At 40.6% G+C, this 10,228-nt stretch overlaps 1 protein-coding gene across 5 annotated transcripts in view; it reads right to left on the bottom strand.

The window, feature by feature from the left end:
- Positions 1 to 309: 309 nt before the first annotated feature.
- The window catches only part of FAM126A (family with sequence similarity 126 member A), a 91,585-nt gene continuing 81,666 nt past the window's right edge, over positions 310 to 10,228 (bottom strand). For 4 of the 5 annotated variants that reach the window (XM_019508569.1, XM_019508572.1, XM_019508571.1 and 1 more), the window contains one exon: positions 310 to 3,376. In XM_019508569.1, the coding sequence (XP_019364114.1) occupies positions 2,814 to 3,376 (563 nt within the window). In that variant the 3' untranslated portion in view covers positions 310 to 2,813. Of the gene's footprint in view, positions 3,377 to 4,281; positions 4,578 to 10,228 lie in introns of all 5 variants that reach the window. The other variant, XM_019508573.1, reaches the window with a different exon arrangement.

The following is a 10,228-nucleotide window of genomic DNA, read 5'->3' on the forward strand; positions in this document are numbered from 1 at the left end:
AACTTCAGTTAAATCATCTCTGCCATTTTGAAGCAAGGGGGAGCTGAATATGAGACGCTAATTAGCATTTCATTTCTGTTTTGGAGCAGGCATTGGGCACATGTTTATGAAGACAATGTTTGTGCATGTAGAAACAATAGCCCTTTCATCAATTAAACCTCTCCTTTCATCACACTTACTTGAAAAGCAAAATCTGATGTAAATTCAGTTGTGTAAATAGGGACGTGGGTTTTATCATTTTATTCTAACATTTTTTCTTCCTATCATTAAATAAAACTGCCAAAGATAAAAACAACTGGGTGTGCAAGATAAGGAATAAACTGGTTTTATTTTAAGCAAATACCACCTGATCCATAGTGCTAATAATAGTCAACAGCTTTGTAAACATTAAGTTACCCACTTGTATCCTATGGCATTTTAGACACAATTCAAGAACCAATTCTATTAATTTATAAACTTTCCAATAAAATTACTATGTTTTCCCAGTACAATAATTTTTGGCCTTTCTATAAATACTGAATCTCAAAAAGTTTCACTATGGAGATAATTCAAAATCAGTCTCTAAAAAATAGAAAAGAAGAAACCGTTTAAAATACCATTGTCTTCTCAAAGCTAATTCTTAATACTGTCAGAATAAAACAGAGTTTTCTTGGCATTAGGAAATTAAATACGAAGTTAACTTAAACAGGTATTTCAAGCAAAACGTTAAAAAAAGAAACAAAACACTACCCTATAGCTAGGAAATCAGATGAAGACAGCTAGTTCTACCTATAAGAGCCAGCAAAGGGTCACTAGAACTTCCAACAAGAAGATTTCTTCTCAACAGCCTGGAAGAAATTTCTGATCAAAAAGTAGAATTCCAACTCAGTAGGCATTAACTAGTTAAACCTCTGATTGGCTTCTGGTTACACTTCAGACACTTGTGGTTTGAGTGCTTCCGAGTGCTATGACCAAAGATCAACTAACATTTCATACTACACTACTCCCTCTACATCCTCTCACCTCTTCTTCGTAAAAGCTGCTCAGGAGAAAGACAGTATAATTTGGGCCTGCTTAAATTTGTGCTTTAGTTTTCAAATCAAGAAAGAGTGGTATCACAAGGTAAAAGTCAACTAGGGAAACTCTCCTATGCTTTGGAACTTGCTCTGTGATATCAGCACCCTTTATATTCTTGACTGTAGAAATCTGGCTGAGTGTAAATGATATGAATTATTCCTTCATTTTACCTGGAGGTGGGAGGAGAGAAAGACCACAACATTACACTATAAACACTCCCTAACTACAAGGAGCAATTATTGCCAGCTTTTTCTTCTCCTCACTTGCATATACATTGTAATTATTAAGCGCTGTTAAAGCTATCTTAACATTACCTCTCACTACTACTATAGTTACCTTAAAGCACATTGCTATTTTATACTTTAAACTAGCAAAATAATGGAGACACAGAAGCCTAAAAGTTCTAACCAGCAACAATATAAATTTGCTTTTGTGCTTGCAAGATACTTAATTTGTGCACATCTTTTAACAGTATTCTTACTTTTAAGCATTTTAATTCCTTTAACTGGTTTGCTTGACTAAAAGCAAAGGCTAACAAGATCAATGTAAAAATGCTGACACTGTTATTAATGAACACATTTTCTCCAAAGTTATTTTAAAAAAGGGTCTGATGACAATGATGCCAAGCAGCAGCTTAGTGCCTAATCTTCATGATGCGCAATAAAGCATACTAGGCTGGAGGACATAAAGAAAGCAGAAGGGCAGGTAAGGGAGAACAATTTGCTCCTTTCACAAATGACAAGAAAAAACATACCTTTTTTGCACACAGATGTTAGAAATCAAGGAAAATTCAAGTGTGGCAATAGTAAAAAGTGAGAGACTGTAATTGCCACCCAGAGAAGCAGCTGAAATCTCTAGCTCACTCATCAAAAGTGATGGAATTCTATATAAAGGATTTGTTAAAAAAAACCCAAACAAACCCCCAAATCCCCAAAAAACTCTTGAGCTAAAAATAAAAGCCCTATCCTCAAAGTCCACTTTGAAGCAACAGAACAACAAATTTGGTTTTTTTGGATCAAACATCTGTAAGGAAGTCACTGAAAGTTAAACATGAAATTCACTATGCTACTAAGTCACTTTTATGATGGCAATACTGGAGGTTACAGAACACTCCTGTCCGCCAGAAGTTTGTTCTTCCATTGTATGACTTTTTAGACCACATTTCAAAGATGGGATTTACAAAGAAGCATCATGTGTGAAAAGATCCAATTTGCATTTTTTTGATTTTGATTTCAGTGTGCGCAAGACAGAAATAGAGTTTTTAAAATGTGGCCCACAGTTACAACAGCAGCCATACTCCATGCAACAGTATGTTGAGGCTATAGCCTTTCATCAAAAGTACCCCTCTCGCACTAAAACACTTTCTCTGGCATGGTTTGGCTTGTGGTGGTGTTATGATACAAGAGTGTTACAATGTGGTTCCAAACTTTCATTCCAAGATGGCCACCTTTCCAAAAGAAACTGAGTAGCAAAGAAGAAATTGCTGATACTTGTTAACAACTGCAACTATAGGGGGTGTAAACTTAAAAAAAAACTCAAACCACTTAAAGAGCTATTTCTACACTATTAACATTTAAAATTTAATAGAAAATAGCTAAGATTGCAATCTAGACTTTGTTACTGTCAAATTCAAGCTGAACTTTACAAGATAAAGAATGTAGGTGTTTAGCATTTAAGAGGGGAGCACACAAGGTAGAGAGGACCAACATTAGAGATTTTGTTAAATTCCTTTTTCATACTGACCAGTCTGTCAGACATCAATCAGTTGACAGTGTTATACTGATACTGGGAGGTCGCTGCTGATTTGATTGTTTGGGGACATCTGTTTTTTCTATTCCATAAATCAATTTATCTTCCTGCAGACTACATGCAGAAAACCTGTTTACTTCTGTACCAGACACACTACTACCACTACCACGGTTACTTGGAACTGCAACACCACTGACCTGCTCAAAAGATTTACTAAAAACTGTGGTAGTAGTTCTGGCCAAACTATGACTGCCAGGCTTAGGCAGCGATTGGCTAGTAGTTAATGTCAGTCTCTTTAAGGACAGAAGCTCTAGATTTTCGCTCATGGCTCGCTGAGTTTGTTTGCGAGAAAACTGTTCTCTGCACACTTCTCCAGCACCTTCTTTTTCTTTTCCCCCAACTTTGCTTCCTCCAGATCTTCGCTGGTTCTTCCCTAACAGGATCTTGCTGCTGGTGTTGTTGCTGTTTGATAAGGCAGACTGGCTTGAGCTAGAAGTAGCCCTAGAGTAAAACCCTTCATCATTTTCAGATACTTCTATCAGTTCTTCTTGAATTGCTAGATCAGTATTATCTGCAGAATGGAACAAGGAAAAAAGTTAATTAAACACTTGACATTTTCTAACTATGGCTTGATTATTTAAAAGATATATACTGTTAGATTTTTTTTATTTTCAAGCATGAAGCCATGAAGCAATAGAGTATCGAGCAAAATAGAAAGTAGGACACTTACCCATTACAGTGCAGAAAATGAATCATTACGATTTAAAATCAGAGCAAGTAAAGCTACATTTACTAAGCCAAGATGCATGCCCATATAATCTCAGGTTGTACTAATTTCGGGGGGAAAAAACACTCCTGTTATTCATGCAAATGATTAGGAACAGATTAGAAAGACACCACAAAGCAAACTAATAAAAAAAGTCTAAATCCTATTATGTGCAAGTGCTTCCACTCAATATTTAGCAAAGCAAGTTAATTAGGAAGGTAGATGATCAATGCCCCAGAACGCCCAATAAAGATCCTGCATAATTATCAAACCAAAGTGTGAATAGGTTTTAGGACTGAAAGGTCACTGTCTGCATTATAAGTCTGGTGGTATAACTAGGTTAGAAACTGTACACACTGTAGTATGGAAGTCCCAAGATCATAACAAGTATTTAGAGTGCTCTACATTTTTTGCATTTGTTTGAAATAGCCCACCTCATTTACCCGACTGGTGGATCCTGCAAATCCAATAAAATGTGCTTAGTAAGCTTGAAGAATAGGAAATAAACACTTTGCCAATGCTGGGTCTCAGTGCAGTTTCCCCATGTTACGTACATCTGCTTGCAACAAGCATGTCATCACTGTATGTGGCAGAGATTTTAAGAAGTTCTGTGTAATACATGCATCTGTGGTTATTAGAACATGCACATACTGTAACTGCATACCTTAATTCCCAAAACATGCAGCAGTGACCCTTTCAATCAAAGGTACCTGAGAGTGCAGTTACAAAGTGCTCAGCTAAAACTGCACTCTGCCAGATGAGTTTATTCCATCCTCCATCATTTTTCTTACAGATTTTTGCCTCCTGATTTCTGGTAAGGCTTTGCTGTCAGTTCTAGGATCTGTAGCTGTTTCCTGCACACCCTGTATATGCTGAACATCATTCTCTGCTAGTGCTCTGCTTTTTTCCCCATTCCCGGTTCTCTCTCCAGCCACATTTGTGACACTAATCTCAGGTATAACAAAGTTGCCCAATTCAGTAGCGTCATTACCATTCTCTGGTTGTTCTAGAATGGGAGATGGATAAGAAGGAAAAAAAAAAAAGAGTCTGAAACAAACACATGAAAAACATAAAATACAGAACTGGATGGCTGAAGTGTTATGAATTAAGCCAAATGTTTGCACATTAACCTCTTGTTAATTAGCAGTATTAGTGAGTATGAGATACTTGTCCTTTTAAAAAAAATTAAGTTTTCCCCATGTTGCATGCCCTCATACATCCTAAAGTCTCTCCTCCCCATTCTCTTATTAAAATCCTGAAACATCATTATTGAATAGACAGAAGTCAAATATTTCAGACCTCAAAACTGAGTTCAAATGCCCTTTTTCCTACTATTCATTATTATGACAATGTCTTTGTGCAAGAGATACAATAAAGGAAAACTTAGTTTCTAAAGCTATTTTAAAAATAATTCTAAAGCATTACAATGTAGGATCACAGATTCTGTTTTCAGTAAAAGTATGCATTGATAAGTGCCACAACTTTAATGTTGTGACCTGCAATACTTCCATCTAAAAGCATCTAGTTCTCTCTCCAGTCTTTCAAATGTAAAGCATTCTATTACGAAATCTTTCAAGCATATCAAATGTACATATCTTTCCATACACTTAATATAAAAACTGTTTCAGCGCTTGCCACCTATTAACACTGCATGTACAATGTGTGTTGACTCTCTCAGCTCCTTTCCTCCTTTCATGAGCTTAGAGAAATTCAAGCTTGATTTGTAATGTCCTCATTACTTCCACATCAGACTCATGTCAAACACCTAATCATTATCTCACTGCAAAACTGAACAGGGGAAATAAAGCTGTACATAGAAACAGTTCACTGAAATACTGGTGAAGAATGGAGACTGATTAAGGCAAAAGTGATCAGCTTAGTTTCAGGAAGGATTAACTGCCTGTTTGTAGGGTAGAAGAGACCGCAGAAAGACAAAAACCTGTAAAAACCACAGCAAAAACATATGGGTCTTCATGCTTTAAATTAAAGCAGAAAATAGCAATTGCTCTGTTCAAGATATCATATTTGTGGAAAAGAGGAACCAGATTGCAAGGAGCATTATTTCTGAGTAACAAGAGACAGGAAGGTTTTTAAAACCAAGAGTGGTTTGTGCATAGAAAACTTGGTAGATAAATTCCTCCTTTAAAAGTTTATTGTTAAGTTAGATTCTGATAAACAGTGGCCCACTCAAAACAGACGAAAGCAGTAGAGAGAAGAGAAAGTGAAAGCAAATGAAGAAAGAAGAAATTCTTAAGAGCCATCAGCTTTCCAAAACAGTAAATTTTTAAGTCTTTTTGATTCAGAATTCAAAACATTTTCAGAACTGGACCTACAGGCCATGAATTGCCTTTCTGGGAGAAGAGAAGCCACCAGGTATAAACTGACACTTGAATAGCCACATCTATACCATAAAAAATAACCATAAGAAAAATAAACTCTATACACAAATGCACAGTAGAATAATACTTTTGAGAATTATGAAGAAACTCTGATGTTCATCCTATTTATCTTGATATAAAAATTAATGCTTTATTAAGTAAGTGGATTTTTCAAAATGTTCAGGATTAAGTGCAGGACCTCAAGATTAATAGAGTTCTGTAAGTGTGGATGACAAATGCTGCAAAATTTGAACTGCCATTAAACATGATGATTAAGTTTAGGTCATATCTGGCAAATGTTCATCTGTTAAAAGACAGGATCTTTGTGACCCAGAATCATCCTATTTGTTGGAAGAGATGTCTTAGGGCAGTTAAGTATTACAATAATTTACTGTAATGGTAAAGGATTTCCAGAAACACTGTACAGTAAGAGATCCCTTGCGTTTTCCATGAAAAAAAAAAGAAAAAAAAAATCAGGGCCTTTCAAAGTCCATGGAGCTGTCTGTATCAGAGGCCAAACCTACAACTTCCCCTGCACTGTTCTGCATGATTTGCAATGGCTGGCTGCCACTTCACATGTCAAGTGTCTTCATTTTGTAACTACAGCAGTGAGAGGAGAATTTGAGTATGAAAAACATCACTACTAAAAAGAAGCACTCAAAGACAGAGTTCCAGCAAGCAATGAAGAGGTTTGCAAAGAGAGAGCCAAGTCCGATTTCAACAGCTGAAGAAGGGTTTGAAATGGAAAAATATTCTTCTTAAATGCAAAAACACAAAGTTTACATACAAAGGGTGCTTACTATGATTATTGCAGGTAATAGAACCTTTCTGTAAAGCTGATACTATAGCCAGTAATAACTGGATGGCAACACCCGCCCACTGTAACCTTAACCAGTAAAGAGACAAACTGCATTTCAGCATAAGGAGCACATGGCTATATACTGTACTTACGTAAAGTCAGCACACAGGTCCATTGTTGCAGTGTAAATACCTGCTTAAGCCCCCCAAATTCCCCTCCAGAATCTCCTCAGTGGGCGTGCCTACTTGAGACACTTAAGGGTGCACATGCTTATTTAACAGTAACTCTCCCTAATCCTGAGTAAATTTGCTACCTCTAAATGCAAGTGGCAAATTTACTAGGCATTAGTAACAGCACCATAGTGCTCATGTAGACACCTGACTGAAAGCCAAATCTCCTCCTGGTCAGCTGTCCACAAGGGGGTGTGAGATAGTCCCTGCCCAGGCTCCTGTAGCTCAGCCTGCCCCAGCAGGAGGCAGCTCCTGGGGGCAAGAAGCTATGTCCCAGGCTGCACAGGGAAGCACGTCAATCTGGAGGTGGCTGGGGACTGTCCCGTTTCAGGCAGTCCCCAGCCACCTCCGGCTGCACATGCAGACTTCCCCAGACAGCTTGGAGTTGACAGGGAACTGACACAGTAAGGGGCTGACCTCAGCCCTGTACCCTGATCAGATGATCAAGGCGTGGGGCTTAGAAAAAGCTGCAAGTGCAGGGCAGGTCCCAGCCTCCTGCCCTGATCTTCTGGTGGAGCAGCTGCGGATCAGGGCAGGGGGTTGGGATCTCCCCCTCCCCTGCAGCTCTTTACAAGCCCCATGCCCCTGATTGGGAAGCCAGGGCCAGGAGCTCCCTGCTGCCAGGGCAGGGGAACATTTTCCCTGCCCCAGCTGCAGGCAGCCCCCTGGGGCCCGAAGACAGCTGTCTCCTGGCCCGTGCTCCCATCCAGCCTCTGGGCTAGCACCCAGGGGGAGCCTAGAGCTTCCCCTGGTGGCCACAGAGGCATATTGCAGGGCTTCAGGGAACTGGGAGTAAATCTGCTCCGTAATTTCCACATGTATAGACACCTACCCAAAAACCCTTACTGTGCAGCATTTTACTGCACAGTAAATCTAGGCTGGAGTAAATGCATGTGCAGATGCACCCTCTATAGCTAAAACAAGCAACTGGTGTATTTTAACTGTCTCCAATACACAAAGTAATTAGGCATGGGCATACAGCCCATTTTAAGTGCGTAGTCATTACTGTGACAATGTACCAAAACCCTCAGTCCCAAGAAGCTGAACTAAGCACAACATATATTTAAATTTCTATTTAAGAATTTGCCTTTTAAATGCAAGTATATGCATTTTTCAGACTCTGGGTAAAATGTAAGAGCCTGCTCCCCGAAAGATAAATATAATAAAAATTTAGAGCTGTTAATTAATTGTTGTTAATGGGCACAATTCACACGTTTATTTTTGCGTTAATTTTTTTAACTCATGTTAAATTGCTGCTGGTGCTGGATGGAAAGCAGCCCCTTCCCCTTGCTGCTGTTGAGCTACACATACACACGTGGTCAGCAAGCAGCCAGGCAGGATCCTGGCAGCAGATTTAGCAGCTGGATGCAGGTAAGCGTATGGAAAGGGCAGGTCTTGGAGACTGTCTAGGGCCATGGTGGCAAAACCGTGGCTTGCAAGCCACATGCAGCTCATCGGCATGGTATTTGAGGCTCTCCAGAAATTGGCCAAAGCCCCGCCCCCTTCTCCCTGAGGCGGCTCCAAGGGACAGAGCAGCCTGACACCTCCTGACACTCCAGCTTTCCCCATGAGGAGCGTATCCCGAGCCTGCCCTCTTCCTTTCTTCTCTCCCTCCAGTACTACCAGCCCAGTAATTCTGACCACCCCTGGTCTAGGGTGTATGTATGTCTGTGACGGAGGGGCAGATGACTGGGGGAAGCTATCTGAGCCCTGGGGCTGTGGCAGGGCAGGTTGAGGTGCCTTCCCTTCCAACACAGGAAATAGGGCTGGGGGGGCGGGGGAGGCTTTGAGGGCAGTGGGGAGCTCTGTGGCCAAGCCAATGCCACAGGGGCTGGTGCCCATGCTTGCAGGGGCAAGGCAGCCCCATGAGATGTTGCTGGGGGAAGCAGGAGGCAATGGGTCAGGAGCGGGAGGCACTGGCAGGGCCAGGGGGCTGCAAGTCAAGAGTATGGGGCACTGGCAATTATAAATTAATAATAGAATTAAATGATAAAATAAATTGGGATTCTATTATTGTTTAACAGTATGATTTAAATTGTGATTAATCACAACTATTTTTAATCTCACAATTAATTGTGATTAATTTTTTAGATTGTGATTTTTTTAATTGTTCGACAGCCCTAAATAAAATATGACTTTACATGTTTCTTTAGAACTCTGACTTAGGGTAAAAACAAGGGTTGCTACACAAAGCAGATCAGCTGTGGTGGGACACGTCCATGCCGATAATGGTCAACATGTTCCCCTTTCCCAGGGATTTACCACATCCCTTGCAGCCCTGAGCCTCTTTGCCAGGACTAGGGGAATTCCAGGTGCCCCATGCCTCCATGCTGGGACCCACACCAACCTGTGCCTCCATGTGAAGCACAGTTTAATGCAGATCCCAGCAAGGAGGCACAAGGACAGCACAGGACCTGGGAAATTTCTGGTGCCCCATGCTTCACATGGAGGCATGCGTCAGCACAGGTCTCGGCATGGAGGCATGAGGTACCAGGGATTCCCCATGTTCCATGCTTCCATGCCAAGACCCATGTGTGCTTTCCCTGATTATAGAGACATGCTCCTGGAGACACTATGGTGGGTCTCCATAAGCAGAGAAACCTGACCTTCTCTACTTACAGAGAAGCACCCCAAGATTCTCTGGGGCACATCTCTAGGTGGTGAAAGCCAGGCAGGTGCTCCCAGGGTTTGAGGGTCCCAATCCCATGGGGAAAGTCTAAGGATACACAGGCCCCTCAAGTCCTTGGAGCCTAGGGCAGTTGGAGACTGTGGGATCCCTAATGTTCTCTTTTCCCAGAGGTTCATACTTAGATGTTCTTGCCCCCTCACTGATGGTTAAATTGATCATCATATTTCAGATGAAGAAGAAATTTTACTCGTGGTCAGATTTCAAATAGATTGCAGGAGTTTCTGCCGTCCTCCTTAGCAGAGGGGTGCTAGCCTGGGAAATATGATTTGTGAAGCTAGGCTAGAAGAAACACAATTATTTAGTGTGGAGAAATGACAATTGAGGAGTGGATTTGATAACAGTCTTCAAATACCTGAAGGGTGGTTATATGGAGAATGGAGTTAGACTAGTCACTATTGCCATAGGAGGACAGGACAAGAAGCAAAGGTATTAAATTGCAGTAAGGAAAATTTAGGCTGGATATTGAGAACTTTCTCACTATAATGGCGGACAAGCAATGGAGCAGGCTACCCAGAGCAGGATGTGGAATTTCTATCCTTGGATTTTTTTTTTTTTTTTTTT

This window comes from Gavialis gangeticus, unplaced genomic scaffold (genome assembly GCF_001723915.1).
Source record: "Gavialis gangeticus isolate Ggan-Ray unplaced genomic scaffold, GavGan_comp1, whole genome shotgun sequence".
Lineage (NCBI taxonomy): Eukaryota > Metazoa > Chordata > Crocodylia > Gavialidae > Gavialis > Gavialis gangeticus.